The sequence below is a fragment of the Helianthus annuus genome, chromosome 8 (genome assembly GCF_002127325.2).
Source record: "Helianthus annuus cultivar XRQ/B chromosome 8, HanXRQr2.0-SUNRISE, whole genome shotgun sequence".
Lineage (NCBI taxonomy): Eukaryota > Viridiplantae > Streptophyta > Magnoliopsida > Asterales > Asteraceae > Helianthus > Helianthus annuus.
The window spans coordinates 60,468,076-60,484,833 of NC_035440.2; the positions used below are offsets into that span (position 1 = coordinate 60,468,076).

The following is a 16,758-nucleotide window of genomic DNA, read 5'->3' on the forward strand; positions in this document are numbered from 1 at the left end:
TTGCAGTTAAAAAAATTAGATTTTTTTAAAGAAGTAACATTTTTATAAATAAATATTAATGAAAAGCGCAGACAAAAACTCATGATTAGCGGAGTGACAGGCTACACACCCTATGAGTAACTAAAAGACACCAAGTGGCACAAAAGAGCACCACTGTAATTAAAATAAATGCAAAGCATTTAGATCGCCCAACGGAACCACCCAATTGGATGTATATCTAGAAACTACACTATTTCCACGTGTCACTCTGCAAACCATAAGCACTCACTAAATATCTCACGTGGGCCCCACACCACGTTTTAAAAATATCTATACCTTTGACGTAATTAATGGTGTACGCTAATTTATATGCATTTCTAATTTCCATTTTTTTTTTGATATTCATGTTTTAAAACTTTATATGGATTATCTGTTTCCTAAGGTGGTGTTAGATTTTTTGGCAAAAGCTCTCCTGTGCATTTATGTCTGCGTCGTGCAGACGCGCGCATAACTTTGGATCCTGCAGTTTGTTTGTTTTCTTGAAGAACTTCTCACTAAAAACATCTTCCCCACCTCTTCCCCACGGAGACATCAACCCAAGTCTTCAAACCTCTTCTCCCTCCCTCTAGCCGACACCACCTCCTCTGCCATCACCTCCACCTCCGACACCACCTCCTCCGCCGCCCACCTCCACTCCGCCACCACCCCCACCTCCGACACCCATCTCCTCTGACACACCACCTCCTCCGACACCACCTCCTCCGCCGCCCACCTCCACTCCGCCACCACCCCCACCTCCGATACCCATCTCCTCTGACACACCACCTCCTCCGACACCCATCTCCTCCACCTCCACCCCCACTCTGAACTGACCTGAACCATCTCCCTCCACCTCCGTCGCCGCAGTCGTCGAGTGTCGCCACAAAGGAGTGGTGGTCGGCTCTGTTTCTCTCTCCTACGTCTTTCTCTCTCTCTCTTCGACGTCTCCCTCTCTCTGTCGATCTCTGTCTCTCTCTGACGTCTCCCTCTCTCTGTCGATCTCTCTCTCTGACATATCCGGTGGGCTGATTTTGAGAGAGAGCAGATGTGGGTTCTTAGAGTGGGGGCTAGGGTTTGCGGTGGTGCTTGGCTTCGTGGCAGGTGTTGACGGTGGTTGTTGGTTGTGGTGGTGGCAGGTGGACGGTGGAGGAGGTGGTGGCAGATGGTTGTGGTGGTGGTGGTAGATGAAGGCAGAGAGAGAGGTGTTTTGTTGTGTGTGTGTTGTGAGAAGAGAACAAGAGTTTTTGTAGAAGTAAAAAAAGCAAACAGTTTTCTCCTTGCAAACTGCAGACCTTTGGTCCACCTCTTCACCGGCAGATGTTTGCAGATGTGGTCCGCAAACTGCAAACCTTTTACCTCTTCAAAAACATTACTGATACTATATTCAGATTACCTATAGTTAATAATTTCGTTTTAAACTATATTTAGTCAACACAAGAAAACATAAACATAATGAATACTCTTATAGAGTAAACTGATATTTTTAAAAGAGAATTGTAGACTAATGATATTAAGGTGTATGAAACGTATCACTCTCAATGAGGTTGTAGTCAAGTCTCAAAGTGAACAATGGTTTAGATTTAAAAGTAAAATTAAATGATAGTTAGATCCTTGAACTGAGTGGGGTTTTCTTCACTGCACTGTCGTGTCTTCGGGCGAGTGTTCACGGGCTTCGGCCCTAGGTGAGGGTTTTCCCCAGTTCGGAAACGACTGTATCCCAATATGGTGAATTTCGCCAGTAGCACATTTGAAAGATTAGTTGGCCATTCAAAAATAAATGATGTATTAATTAAATGGTTATAAAAATATCTAATATTTTTTTTGAGCGGCCAACAAACTCAATCCCGAGCACTCTCGGGGCACCCACTGGACAAACGGAGTACTCCGAGAGTAACCCGAGTCCACCACCAATTCCGGGTAAAACCCGGTAACCCACCCGCCCGTAGGCACAGCAGTGAAATTACCGGTAAAACCGGTTTGGCTCAAGGATCCAACCCAGGTTTCTCTGGGTCTCCTATCATTGCCCACCAGTGCCTCATTCTGCACCAAGTGGGAGTCGAACCTGCATCTCTCAAGAGAAATGCAAGCCCTCCACCACTTGATCTAGAGATCATTGGCAAAAAAAAAAAAATATCTAATATTACATAATATTGTCAAAACTTAGAAATCAAATTTGACAACCTCAAATTTTAAATTAAATGACCCGGTAAACGCTTAATTTATAATATCTATGTGTTATTATAATTAGATTAATAATTCTAAGGAAAAATCATTACCAACCCAAACCGGTGTGAATGTGAGTGAACTTGGGTTAGGAAGCCGGGAAAACACATGTGGTGGTTTTCATAACGTTGGTTGTACATATTTAATGGACCCCAAAACTCTACAAGAATAAAAAAATTATGCTTGTTTCTAATCCAATTGCTTAAAATATGAGTTCACAAATTCTTGAATCAACTCTATATGATAATTAGTTTACTAAATTGTTAATTTAGCTAATTTATGATAAACTTAAGAAAATTTCATATTTTGATTTTATGTAAATATACAACCTTCATATTGTCAAAGCTTAGAAAATCAAACTTGACAACCTTGAATTAAAATTATACAACTAGATAAACATTTAATTAATGAAATCCAATTCACATGCTTTTCCGATTAAAATTACAGGAGAAAACAATTAAAAGTCTAAATTAGCGTTACATACGAGTAAACTTGAAGTAAGAAAGTCAGAAAAACGCCTACAACTATTTTACAAATGTTGGCCTAGTTACATCACTTCCGTCCATAACTCCCTATAAGAACTAGTTTCCTAAAATGTAAACATAGCTGACTTGTAATAACTAATAAACTTATTGAAGATTTTTTTTTTTTTTACATAAATATGAAACCATTTTATAAGGCTAATATAAGTCTTATATACCATTTTCACCTTTTAAATTCCACATATATATCCGGTACACAATTCTCCATCCACTAAAAACCATTAACAACAAAGAATTCAGATATTAAATTAAAAAAATAGTTAAAAGAAGACAAGCAGAGATATTTTATTCGGATTTGTTTGAAAATATCTAAAATATCAGTGGTTTAGATTTGCTGGCAGCATTAAAAAAGCGATTAACAGCAAGTGGAGGAGACGTATGCAAGATGGGAGGCCAATAGGCTCTTGCTTTTTCCTGTCGACGTGGCATTTTGGGCCATTCAACGACACGATAGATATTTTTTTAGATTTTTTATTCATTCAGATATTTTGATTCTTCTCATGTTTACAAAATTTAGGATAACTTTAGTTTTCCCCCTTTCAAACACACACAAACAAAACAACCAACCCCTCTCCCTCTCTCTCTCTCTCTCTCTCTCTCTCTCCGCCAGTGATATTATTGTTATGGGTAGCGGCGGCGCCGGAGGAACTCCTGACATGCCGGAACTCATGTTGAGAAGTGAAGACAAGATCATTGACGGCGGCGGCGGTGGTGATTTGCCGACTGCCGCCACCACTAATAACTTTGTGAGGTGGGAAAAGTTTTTGCCCAAGATGGTTCTCAGGGTTTTGTTGGTTGAAGCTGATGATTCAACTCGACAGATTATTACTGCTCTGCTCAGAAAATGTAGTTATAAAGGTGAGTCTTTTTACCTGATATCTTTTTAATTTTTTATATATTTTTTGTGAATTTTGGTTTGTTTTGAGAAATTATTGGTGGGTTTTTGGAATTAAGGGTTCTTGACGAATCTTGATCCTCAAGTTTTGATTTTTAATATGATTTGGTAAGGTTTTAGGGGAAATCAGTGATCAGAGTTTGAATTTGGATTGATTTTTTGGTGGGTTTTTGGAATTAAGGTTTTTTTTTTTTTTTTGGCAAATCTTGATCCTCAAGTTTTGAATTTTAATATGATTTGGTAGGGTTTTAGGGGGAATTAGTGATCAGAGTTGTGAAGTTGGATTGATTATTTGTGGGTTTTTGGTAAATCTTGATCCCAAAGTTTTGATTTTTAATGTGATTTGCAAGGGTTTAAGGAAAGTTAGTGGTTAGAATTTGAATTTGGGCTAATTATTGTTTTGTTACAAGCAGTTGCTGCTGTTTCTGATGGTTTGAAGGCATGGGAAGTGCTGAAAGGAAGATCGCATAGTATCGATCTTATACTGACTGAAGTCGAGCTGCCTTCGATCTCCGGGTTTGCTCTTCTCACCTTGATTATGGAGCATCAAGTCTGCAAGAACATTCCCGTCATAAGTACGATTTCCGTGAACATTTGACTCTTTTAATGTTGTGATCGAATCTAGTTTTAGGTTGTAAGTTGTAACATCTCATATTGGTTCTGCAGTGATGTCTGCACATGAGTCGGTTAGCACGGTTTATAAGTGTATGTTGAGAGGTGCTTCTGACTTTCTGGTCAAACCTGTTAGGAAGAACGAATTGAAGAACTTGTGGCAACATGTTTGGAGGCGACAATCTGTAAGAAGTCTAATGAATCATTGAATCTGAATCGATAATGTTACGATCTGATCTTGGTTTATTTTGACTTTTGATTCAGTCAACCACTGGGCCTAACCGGAACCAAGAAGAGAGCGATGCACAACAGAAAGTTGAAGCCACCGCTGAAAACAATGCGACTAGCAACCGTTCGAGCGGTTACATGGCTTGCATCAAAAGAAACAGGGAATGCATTGAAAAAGGAAGTGATGCACAGGTAAAACTGTTTTCTTGTTTGGTCAACTGTAATAGAACATAAATCGGGATATGGTTTGACTTTTATGGCTGATCTGCAGAGTTCTTGCACAAAACCAGACATGGAACCTGATGAGCCACCCATGGAACAACCGGTGGACCACACTGACTCTGAACAGGCTAACCAGTTGGGGACTGGACCCACTGAGCCAGAGGGGGATACGACTAAAGCCGACACAACTGGTCAAGAAAAGAACATGGCTATAGATGTGAGATGGGAACATGTGAATGTCGCTACTGGTAATAATAACTCTAGGGAAGCGATCGATTTGATTGGATCGTTTGACAGTTACCCTAAACCGAGTTACAAAAGCTCGTTAAATTTTGGTGAAAATAAGGTTGATCATCCTTCACCGATGTTAGATCTTTCACTACGAAGATCTCATCCAAGTAGCTCCGTGAATCAGTTCAGTGATGACCGGCACAGGTTGAAGCAGTCTGATCTATCGGCATTCTCACGGTGAGTCACCTGTCGATATGGGTTCGGGTCAGGATGTATTGACCCACATACATTTTTTTGTCAATTTTAATTTTTTTTTTTATAAATAATGAATGCGAGTAAAGTACACGGATAGTCCTGTGGTTTACCAAAATTTCAGATTTGGTCCCTAGCTTTTCAAAAGTACTATGGTTTGCACTTTGTAACGCCTTTAGTCCCCAGCCAACAAATCTAAAGGTTTTAGCATGTCCAAGTTAGGGACTAAATGCGTTACAAAGTGCAAACCACAGGGGCCATCCATGTACTTTTGGAAAAAGCTAGGGACTAAATGCGATACAAAGCACAAACCACACGGATCATATGTGTACTTTTGCAAAGCTAGGGACCAAATCCAAAATTTTGGTAAACCATAGGGACCATCCGTGTAATTTTTTTATTTGACCCATTTATAACTAAGCGGGCCGAATATGTCACGGTTTTAATTGATTTGAATATCGGATATGCAGGTATATCAGTAGGGGGCAACCGCCGCCAACATCAGGATCTGCTAGCATTTCCAATCAACAAAAAGACTACGAAACCAATTCCGATAAACTGCTATCCAAGAACCCGGTGGAGTATATTTCCGACACCCATAGTGCACCAGTCGGAAGTTCTCAAGTCAACATAATCAGTCCACAAAAGCAGACCGAAAGTCTAAGTCCAAATCAAAATCAATTCCCATCACCAAAGGAAAGAGTGTTTCACGCTCCAGTTGCAGTAAGAGGTTCAAGATTCGAGAACCCATATGGTTCGGTATTACCTCCGTTTTGCGTGCAACCGGGCTTGTCCCAGATGCAGAGCCCGTCTTCTTCAGGCCATCATGAACCAATGTTTCAAACAAACGCGTATTACATTCCTAATCAAGAAACAAGAAACGAGTCTCCTCCAGAGCTGCATAACGCAACAGAAGCCCTTGAAGATCATAGCGCAAACAGCAGTTTTTGTAACAGTGCGACGCTTACGCGTATCAACAGTATAGGCAGCGGAAGCAATGGAAATAACACGAATCGATCGATACAGAGAGAAGCTGCCTTGAATAAGTTCAGAATGAAAAAGAAAGACAGATGCTTTAATAAGAAGGTACACATATACATAATTACGCATGTATACATTTATATTGTTACTGATTGATAGATTCGGGTCAACTTAATCTGGTCAATGTCTGATTAGAACAATGTTTCCTGCAGGTGCGATATGAAAGCCGAAAGAAGCTAGCAGAGCAGAGACCTCGGGTGAAAGGACGGTTTGTTCAACAGACAGGCAATCCATCGGCTTCAGCTTCACTTTCACCGATGGAAATCGATACATAAATAGCTTGATGGCGATTTCGGTTTGTTATATATATGGTTTTAAAAGATCTAGCAAGCACACGGTTAAGAATCTAACAACCTTTCACGCATGATTCTGAGTTTTGGATTGTAAATTTGGAATTATAGAAGTAGTTTTTGATCTTGTTCTGACTATAAAACAAGATAGAATGTCTGCTCAGTGACCATTTAATGTTCTTTGAATAGATTTAGGAGGTTTAAACTCTGTTGTGATTATAGAGAGTATATTGTATTGAGAGGATATTGATGTATAGTGTGTATCTTCAAATGAAATATCTTTGTACATGATGATATGTTGGATGATATTGGACAAACCAACAATGTCCACCATACATCAGAGAGAGAAAAAGATATTTTGTGTTTGGTGTTTTAATGGAGGGGAATAGGTGATGGTGAGTCCTTTGGATTTTGCAAGTTGGGTCTGTTTGTGGTGTGTGTGATCAATAGTGTCTGTGTTTGGATTTAGTGTTTTGTGTTGGGAGTTTTTTAAATAGGTGATGGTGATGAGTCCCTTTGGATTCAGCAAGTTGGGTGATTTTGATATCTTGGGGGGGGGGGGGGGGTGGGGGGTGGGTGGGTTCTATGGTAGCGGTTATTGTGGTGGTGTGTTGGTGAGGGCTGAGTGGTGTTGTCAATCCCCGAGAATAATAAAAAATTTTTGGGTCTCATGCGAGATAAAAAAGTTGGGGCCCCTTTCTATAATATAAAGTTATCACTTTATTCAGAGCCGTCCCCTAAAATAATTAAATCTTGAAGATTCTTTTGATACTTTGATGATCAGACGATGAAACATTGAACTGTCGTCTTGTTTTTAGCGTACAAGATGATCATTGATTCACGCAAATTTAATTTCTTTTCTTTTTTTGAGCGTACAGGCCCCACACACAAGGGTTAACTATCGATCAGACTTTGAGCCTTTTCTTCGGTGCTTGGGCCTTAATCTCCAGCATTTGGGCCTTTTATGTATAAGTAACATAATAAACCTATAAAATCTACCGGCCCCTAATATTTTTGGGCCTTGGGTGCCTACCCAGCTTGGCTGGCCCAAGAGCCGGGTCTGGTTGCCAACAATCACTTGGTTGGTAATTGGTTTATACAAATCAGGAGTAATAGTAAGGTTTGTTGTCATGTGACCCGTACATCACAGGTTCAAGATATGAAAACAACCTTTTGCAAAAACAACTCAGAAGATGTATTATTATCACTAAAAAAACACCGTAAATTACATTTGATGTCTTATTATTATTATTATTATTATTATTATTATTATTATTATTATTATTATTATTATTATCTAAATGGAAGTCTATTTGCAAAATTCCATAACCCATGTATTGAGAGCACACACAACCTTGTTGAAACCTTTGAAACCCGCCTCTTTAGCTAAAGCCTCAAATTCTTTCTCAGTTCTCTCTTTGCCACCCAGGCTGTGAGCCAACATAATCACGTCGACGAGTATTACATTTTGGGTAGTTGGAGTCGAGCCGAGTTCTTCGGGAAGAATGCATTCAGCCACAATCACTTTCCCATTTTCCGGAATTGATTTGTAGCAATTCTTGAGAACTTGTAGGCAATGTGCATCACTCCAGTCATGAAGTATACACTATATAATAAAACATTAAAACTTTATAAGAAACCTAATCAAAGTTGGTTATCTTTTTAAATCATAACTAGAATTACAAAAAAAATCACCTTCATAAATATAGCATCTCCTTTCGGTACATTTTCAAACATATCTCCTCCAACATGCTCAATACCTACAATAACTTATATTAGTTCAACTTATTTCCTATTTGATTCTTGAACCAATAGTTAAACCATTTCATATCTACATACCTTGATAAGTTGTGGCATCTTCAATAACATGTGGCAAATCAAAGTTTATACCCTTGAGTGAAGTATGTTTAGAGATGATCATGTTAAGGCTTGCACCAGTGCCACCACCAACATCAACTAGGGTTTTCAGACCACTAAAACCATCATACAAATCTACAATCTTTTTCATGGTCATGGTGGAACAATTAAACATTGCACTGTTGAAAACCTTATTAAATCTTTGATCTTTGCCAAGGTATTCGAATGACGGCATACCATAAGCTTTGTTGAAAGCGATTCCACCATCCAAAACCGCGTCTTTTAGATAGTACCTAACATCATTATCAATAATGAATCAAACTTAGTTGTAGCGTACAACTTTGAAACGAGTTATGTGATATTAAATAATATGTTGTTTGAAGAAACAATTTATATGTAGTCGATTGTTTTGAGTTAATTAAAATGAGCAATTTCGGATTTTGTTTAAATACTAGTGAAATTATCCGCACGTTATTGCGGGAATGCGATAAATATCTATTCATTTTTGTTATGATAATGATACTCGCTATAGAAATCATAAGAAAAAAAAACCCAAAATATAGTTTATATGTGGAAGCGTAAGTAAAATTAGATTACCACATTGATATGTTTGAGATTTAAAAATAAATAGAAAAGGAAATGAAAAGGTTAAAAACAGAACCATAGAATTACGATTTACGAATGGTTATGATACAAATAGGCTAAAAATAAACAAGGGAAAAAAAGTAAAAGAAAAAGTCACAAGAATTTTAAAAAAATAATATGTTTTAATATCATTAAACTATAATATACATATAAAACACTTTTAAATTAAATTATTATATAAATCTAGGGAAAACATCAAATAGGAAGTTAATTTTCGCTAGGAAGGATATGAAGCCATAGGATTATGACATGTGGCAAATTTTAAAATAAAGAGAAAGGGTATTTTAGTCAACCCAACTCCTTCTTCTTCCTTTTTCAAAACCCAGTAAATTCAAAAACCCACCATTTTCAAAACCCACCATCTTCAACTATTTCTTCACTTTCTATCTCAATAATCACTACATTATAGTGCGATTTTCATCACCAATCAATGATTCAGAACCCGATCAACGTGTTCTTCAGCTTTTTTTTTTTGAAGAAAACCCAGTTTAATTTCATAAAAAAAATCTCGGTTTTCCGGTGATTTTGGAGATAATCACTCGATTCGTTCGATTCGAGTGTTCATAAGTGTTTCTATCATTCAAATTTCGTCAATTGATGAAGAAATCGGCTTCAATCCATGTAAGAAATTCTTTAATTTCATTTTCATGATCTGGGTTTTTGATTTAGTCATTGCGCTTTACGATCTTTGCGGGGGTCCGGGGGCGGCAGCCCCCGGTAGCGGGGTCCCAGGGGCGGCAGCCCCTGGCGGGGTCCAAGGGGCAGAGCCCCTGGCTGGGGTTGATTTTCCAGAAATTGGCTCATTTCGAAGACAGTAATTCGTAGACAATTCAGACAGTTCACAGTGACAGACAGTTTTATGTGTCCATTGCGTTTTAGAAATAAGAGAGTTTTATGTGGTTTCTGGTAGGGATGGCAAAAATACCCGAGCCCGACGGGTATACCCGAAACCCGACACAAATGGGACGGGTATACCCGATACCCGACGGGTATTGGGCCGGGTATGGGTTTAGTTTTAAAAATTTTCACGGGTATGGGTCGGGTATGGGATTAGGTGATACCCGACCCGATTACCCGAAACCACATACCCGTTTACCCGAACTATATACCCGATCAAATACCCGAAGTTTTTAATTTATATTTTTTATTTTCCATTAACCCTTATATATTAGTGATTTATTTTAATATGTTTATAATGTGAAAAAATAAATTTTCTTTTAGCATATGTATTTAATCATAGTATTTATATTTTGTAATTATAAATTTATGCTAAAACTTATATCTATGTAATGTATATTTTAATTTATAATAGTTGTTGCATAAATAAAATTATATAATAATTATAATAGTAAAAAATGTATTTGGAAATCCCAATGTATATTTTTTTAACAAACTAATGGGTATACCCGATACCCGCGGGTATACCCGGTACCCGACGGGTAATTACCCGACATATACCCGACGGGTATTGGGTCGGGTATGGGACACGATTTTACAACCGGGTATGGGTATGGGATTGCCAATACCCGACCCGAACCCGACCCATTGCCATCCCTAGTTTCTGGCTATTGCGTTTTAGAAAAAAACACATTTTTAAGTGTTTTTAGTCATTGCGTTTTAGGTAAAACACATTTTTTAGGTGTTTTCAGTCCATTGCGTTTTAGAATGAGTCATTTTTAAGTGTTTTCTGGCCATTGCGTTTTACATATAAGACATTTCTTTGTATTTTTGGTGCATTGCGTTTTAGGTAAAACGCTTTTTTATGTGTTTTCAGTCCATTGCGTTTTAGAAAACAGACATTTTTAAGTGTATTCTGGCCATTGCGTTTTACAAATAAGTCATTTCTTTGTGTTTTTGGTGCATTGCGTTTTAGGTAAAACACTTTTTTATGTGTTTTCTGGCCATTGCGTTTTACAAATAAGACATTTCTATGTGTTTTCTGGCCATTGCGTTTTACAAATAAGTCATTTCTTTGTGTTTTTGGTGCATTGCGTTTTAGAAAAATGTCATTTTTAGGTTTTTTTTTTCATTGCGTTTTACGTGGTTTTTCTATTGCGTTTTACGCAACTGGGTTAAATTTTTTTCTTTTAAATATAGCAATAGTATACTCGTTTTAAAGATAAAAAACGCTCGTTTTTTTGGTGCAATTTTTATAAAAAAATAATGTCGTATGAAAGAGTTATTAACGTTTAAAAAATGGGGGGAATTGGAGGAGAGAGAAACTATTGGCTTGGATTGACTAGAATGCCCTTGAACAAACTCACGCGCCTATTTTCTTCCTTTTAATTTCCCTGATTTAATCTTATCCCTTGATTAACTTAATGGATGGTCAAGATCACTTCCTATCCTTCCTAGCCAAATAAACTTCCTATTGTATCTCCACCCTATAAATCTATACTATATAATAAAAGAAACCAATGGGAGAACACATAGCCATCTATTTTTTATAGATAAATAATATCGTTTAAAAGATAATTATAAAACTAAATTTAATATAAATTTAAACAATTCGTATAGGAGATAATATAATATTTTAAAATATTTATCAGATTTTAAAATTATTTATCCTGAAATTAACAAAAGATGAATGCTAAATATAAATTAGAGTAAACTGTCAAAATGATCCCTGAGGTTTGGTCACTTTTGCCACTTTAGTCCAAAACTCAAACATTTTGAATCTGGGTCCCTATGGTTTCAGTTTTGTTGCCATTTTCATCCAAAATCAAATTCTGGTCAGATTTTTCAGTTAACATCCAACTTTTTTTTTATCTTTTACCTCGCTTTTAAGGAATGACAAAATGGTCAGATTTTTTTAATTTGTTATAATAAAACGTTAAAAAACCATTTTGCCCTTCATTAAAAGGGAGAAAAAAGACAAAAAAAAAAAAAAAAAAACTGGATATTAACTGAAAAAATCCGACCAGATTTTGATTTTGGATGAAAATGCAACAAAAGCGAAACCACAGAGACCCATATTCAAAAGGTTTGAGTTTTGGACTAAAATGAAAAAAGTGACCAAACCTCAGGGACTATTTTGCCAGTTTACTCTATAAATTAATATAATGTAAATGATTTATTTATTTTATTAAACTAAAGTAGTTAAGGGTTGAACCTATTTCAAAAATGTTTATAAGGGGTAAACAAAAATATTAATCAATGTTTATTGGTTCTATACTTTTATTTTCGTGTTCAACTCTTAATTCAAATACGGTAATCACTATGTTTACGTTACATTTATAAGAAGCATCACCGCAATCACCCTAATATGATATAAATAATTTATTTATCTTATTAAACTAAAGTAGTTAAGGGTATAACATATTTCGAAAATGTTTATAAGGGGTAAACAAAAATATTAATCAATGTTTATTGGTTCTATACTTTTATTTTCGTGTTCAATTCTCAACTCAAATATGGTAATCACTATGTTTACTTTACATTTATAAGAACCATCACCGCAATCACTCCATCCATTGTATATCGAGTATATCCGTTAGTTTTTTTTAAAGATATAAATTTTTATTAGATTCATTCAACCCGTGTAATAAACGAGGTTTTTTTAAAGGTATAACATTTTTATTTTTTACTATACAAAATTACATTTATGCAACTCGTGTAATACACGGGGTTTTTAAAAATATAACTTTTTTTAATATGTAATATATAAAATTAGATTTATTCAATCCATATAATACATAGGGTTTATAAAGATATAACTTTTTATTGTTTAGAATATAAAATTACATGTGCTCAACCCGTATAACACATGAGATTCTTAAAAATGTAGCTTTTTCATTATTTAATATATAAAATTAAATTTACTCAACTCGTACAATACACAGGGTTCTTAAAAATGAATTTTTTTATTATTTAATATATAAAATTACATTTATTCAACCCATGTAATAAACGAGATTTTTAGATATATATTGTTTTATTATTTGATATATAAAATTATATTTATTTAACCCGTATAATAAACGAGATTTTTAAAGATATATTTTTTATTATTTGGTATATAAAATTACATTTATTCAACCCGTGTAATACACGGGGTTCTAACCTAGTACTTAATAAACAAATAACTAACTTTGTTTCACACTTTATTTAATAACTAGTCTTAATCCCCCGCGTTGTGGGGAGGGGGCGTAAAACCGTGCTATCAATGCTGTGGGGTGAGAGGTGTAAAACCATGATAAGTAGCAACCAAACGACGATGAACAAAATCAGAAAAAACGTAAAACAAAATCATGAATTTTTAACACCGAGTGACTCACATGACATAAAACACAGACGAAATCGGATGTATATGACACGTATTAAAAATCTGAGGGTGTAAAAAAAACCTGAGGGACCAAATGTGACAACCAAACAATGTCCTAAGTAGCAACTGAACGACGACCAAACCCTAGAAAAAACATAAAACAAAAACTAATATAAAAAGTTAAACTTATTTAACTTTTGTCACAAAATTATAACAAATCTATATTTTTTACAAAACAAAAATTAATATATGTATAAAAAAATAAAACCTAAACAAAAATAGAAAACATAAAACACAAAACCCTATAAAAACAAAAAAAAGTTAATATTCCTTATTTGTTATGAACATCGAGATTGGAGATAGTAGTTGATGCCATGGTGATGGTAAATAAAAACCTTTGGCAGTATGGTAAGTAAGATCATAATTAGGTCCAGTTTATAATGACCTACACTAATTGTTATATTATAGAATATGCACGTAATCCTAAAATTAAAAACTAACCAATCAAAGTTAGTTACTTTTCACATAAAGTTCTGTAATTGTATGATAGATAATTGTATTATAGATAATTTACAATTTACAATATAAATATAAATATGAAAACAGGGTGAAGGTGTGTCTTTGGACTGGAATAGATGGATTGATTTTGATATTTCTTTGATTGTATGATTTCGCTTTCCGCCGTTTGTATTCCTAGTTTCTTGCTGGTTTGCTATATTTATATATAGTCTGATGCTGTTAAAAAAAATATATAAATATGATAATGTAGTTTTTATCAACTATATATATCTATATATATATATGTATATAGGGTAGGGATATGGTAAAAAGTGTCTAAAATGTAAGAAGGGTAAGAAGTGTTTTAAATCATTGGATATTTGATCTAATTGTTAAGATCAATAGGGTATAAAAATGTAAATTGTGTTTTAATTAGAGGGACCTTATGTAAAATTGAAGGGCAATAGTGTCCTTTTCAATGTTTGAAATATGGTAACCATATCATACACGACCAAAAACTCCTACATTTACTCCTTTTTCCTTAAATATCGGAATTAATGATTCACCTTAATTGTAGGAGGTCTTTGGTTGCATATTCTTCATACATTACCATAACGAGAACTGTAATCAGATTCATGGCATGGTGTTTTAAAACAACTGGATAAATTGACTATGATTCAAGTCATGGTGTTTTATCTGGAGACATTATTCATAGCGTGGTGTTTTAAACATCTATGATTCAAGTCATGGTGTTTTATCTGGAGACATTGTATAAAAATCGTAAACACCATGACTATGATTCAAGTCATGGTGTTTTATCTGGATACATTGTTCATGGCGTGGTGTTTTAAACATCTATGATTCAAGTCATGGTGTTTTATCTGGAAACATTGCTCATGGCGTGGTGTTTTAAACATCGATGATTCAAGGCATGGTGTTTTATCAATATAAAACATTCCCAGATTTTAAAGCACCATGACTATGATTCAAGTCATGGTGTTTTATTTGGAGACATTGTTCATTGCGTGGTGTTTTAAATATCTATGATTCAAGTCATGGTGTTTTATCAATACAAAACATTCCCAGATTTTAAAACACCATGGCTATGATTCAAGTCATGGTGTTTTATCTGGAATCCAAAAAACATTGTATTGTGATTACATCCATGGTGTATTAACATCTGGAGAATCAATACAAAACATTCCCAGAATTTAAAACACCATGAGTATGATTCAAGTCATGGTGTTTTCTCTTTAGACATTGTTCATGGCATGGTGTTTTAAAACATCTGGATACATTTTGGAGACATTGACTATGATTCAAGTCATGGTGTTTTATTTGGAATCCAAAAAACATTGTATTGCAATTTAAAGATGATGAAAAGAAGATATGAACAATATACGATTAAAAGATGTTGCGATTAAGATGATGAAGAAATGATACGTATGTGAAAATGGAATTGGATCTTGCAAAAAAATAAGACGACAGTTTTTTTTTTCAGTTATCTTGAAACTCAATTAATTGATAAGAAAGATAAATTACTAATATACCCTTTTGAATTAATTAAGATAGAGGACACTTGTTATCACCAAATTATTTCTCACAATTATTACAAAAGTATGACTTTGTACAGGATCCTTTACCTATATATATATATATATATATATATATATATATATATATATATATATATATATATATATATATATATATATATACTATTTACTAATATGTGTTCATAGTTTTTGTAGCTTTATTATATATACTTCAATTTTTTTTAATACAAGTCATCTAGTAAAATCATAATTACTTTATCAAAACATTTAAATAAACTAATGCTACCTCAAATGTAATCAATTATCAAATAACTCCTATAATAACCTACATCCAAAAAAATCATTTTAAATCTTACCAGCTCTCCATGAAAACCTTGTCCTGGTTCATGAGCAACAAGGGTGCTAACGAAATACCACTATCATTCTTGGTGAAGAACTTGCACACCGGAGCCACACCATAGAACCGCTCAGCACACCCATCCGCAGTCTCCTTGAGAGTACAAGTGAGCACAGAATAGCTAGCCAGTAGTCTACAAATCCGGTCCACCATCACTGGTGCTTCGGGGTTGTTAACGACCTTGGGAAGCTGAGCCACCAGCTCAGAAGATGAAAGCGAACCACCTGGACCAGCTTTCGCAATGGTCTCAAGCAAATCAAGCTCGATGGCGGTTTTCAACACCATTGGCAAGATAGATGCAGATGCCAATTGCGTTGCAAATAGGAAAGATTGATCATCTTGGTTTGCTTCCAGTGGAACATTCACAGAGGCTGATGTTGAACCCATCTGCTTGACAAATGAAATAATTGTTATATGTGTATCCTTTTAATTTTTTATGTGATACAAGATATAATATGAAAAAAAAACCTGTGTATGCATGTATATATACAGATGAGACACCTATTTCATAGAGTCTAGACCTTTCCTAGTGTTAAATGTTTGAAAAGTCGTTGAAATTAAACAATGTTTATTTGAAAAGTCTTCCTTGTACATATTGTAGTTTGTTTTTGGGGTGCTGCTTTTGACAGGTGTGTCTATATCACCAACTCTATTAGTCTAATTATTACCTAGTAACAATATAATTATTACTTAATTATTAATCAATATTTAATTATTTTTTTTTCAAAAGACCACCATAATCTCTTTTTAAGTTTTTTTAAGGAACAAAAGCTTTATTTCACAGCCAAGATTCAAAGCAAGAAGCTACCGATCCGATGACGCAACAAAAGAATCGGATCTATTAACACACCCATTTGGTCTTTTTAAGTGTTCCAGATTATTTTTTCTAAAAGACCACCATAATCTATTTTTAAGTATTTCAGTTTTTTTTTGGCCGGATCTATTAACACACCCATTTGGTCTATTCACACACCCAAACGCCCCGCT

The 16,758-nt window shown here is 35.0% G+C and overlaps 2 protein-coding genes across 2 annotated transcripts; one reads left to right on the forward strand and one right to left on the reverse strand.

Moving 5' to 3' along the window:
* The first annotated feature begins 3,299 nt into the window (after positions 1-3,299).
* Positions 3,300-6,842, forward strand: LOC110872992 (two-component response regulator-like APRR3). The gene is made up of 7 exons (XM_022121891.2): positions 3,300-3,641; positions 4,092-4,253; positions 4,345-4,475; positions 4,555-4,710; positions 4,790-5,208; positions 5,694-6,309; positions 6,417-6,842. Exons 1-7 carry the CDS (start codon positions 3,407-3,409, stop codon positions 6,537-6,539), a joined length of 1,842 nt encoding a protein of 613 aa, XP_021977583.2. The 5' UTR covers positions 3,300-3,406; the 3' UTR covers positions 6,540-6,842.
* Positions 6,843-7,347: 505 nt separating this feature from the next.
* LOC110872993 (caffeic acid 3-O-methyltransferase) lies at positions 7,348-16,229 on the reverse strand. Its single transcript, XM_022121892.2, has 4 exons — positions 15,731-16,229; positions 8,394-8,704; positions 8,250-8,314; positions 7,348-8,160 (listed from the first exon to the last, which is right to left on the reverse strand). Exons 1-4 carry the CDS (start codon positions 16,156-16,158, stop codon positions 7,864-7,866), a joined length of 1,101 nt encoding a protein of 366 aa, XP_021977584.1. The 5' UTR covers positions 16,159-16,229; the 3' UTR covers positions 7,348-7,863.
* Between the last annotated feature and the right edge of the window lie 529 nt (positions 16,230-16,758).

Excerpts from the sequence above, each read along its gene's own strand:
- LOC110872992 (XM_022121891.2), top strand. The coding sequence starts at position 3,407 with ATGGGTAGCGGCGGCGCCGGAGGAACTCCTGACATGCCGGAACTCATG. Across the intron at positions 3,642-4,091 it reads CAGAAAATGTAGTTATAAAG|TTGCTGCTGTTTCTGATGGT; the intron begins GTGAGTCTTTTT and ends TGTTACAAGCAG. Across the intron at positions 4,254-4,344 it reads CAAGAACATTCCCGTCATAA|TGATGTCTGCACATGAGTCG; the intron begins GTACGATTTCCG and ends TTGGTTCTGCAG.
- LOC110872993 (XM_022121892.2), bottom strand. The coding sequence starts at position 16,158 with ATGGGTTCAACATCAGCCTCTGTGAATGTTCCACTGGAAGCAAACCAA. Across the intron at positions 8,315-8,393 it reads AGATGCCACAACTTATCAAG|GTATTGAGCATGTTGGAGGA; the intron begins GTATGTAGATAT and ends AAGTTATTGTAG. Across the intron at positions 8,161-8,249 it reads GAGATGCTATATTTATGAAG|TGTATACTTCATGACTGGAG; the intron begins GTGATTTTTTTT and ends TTTATTATATAG.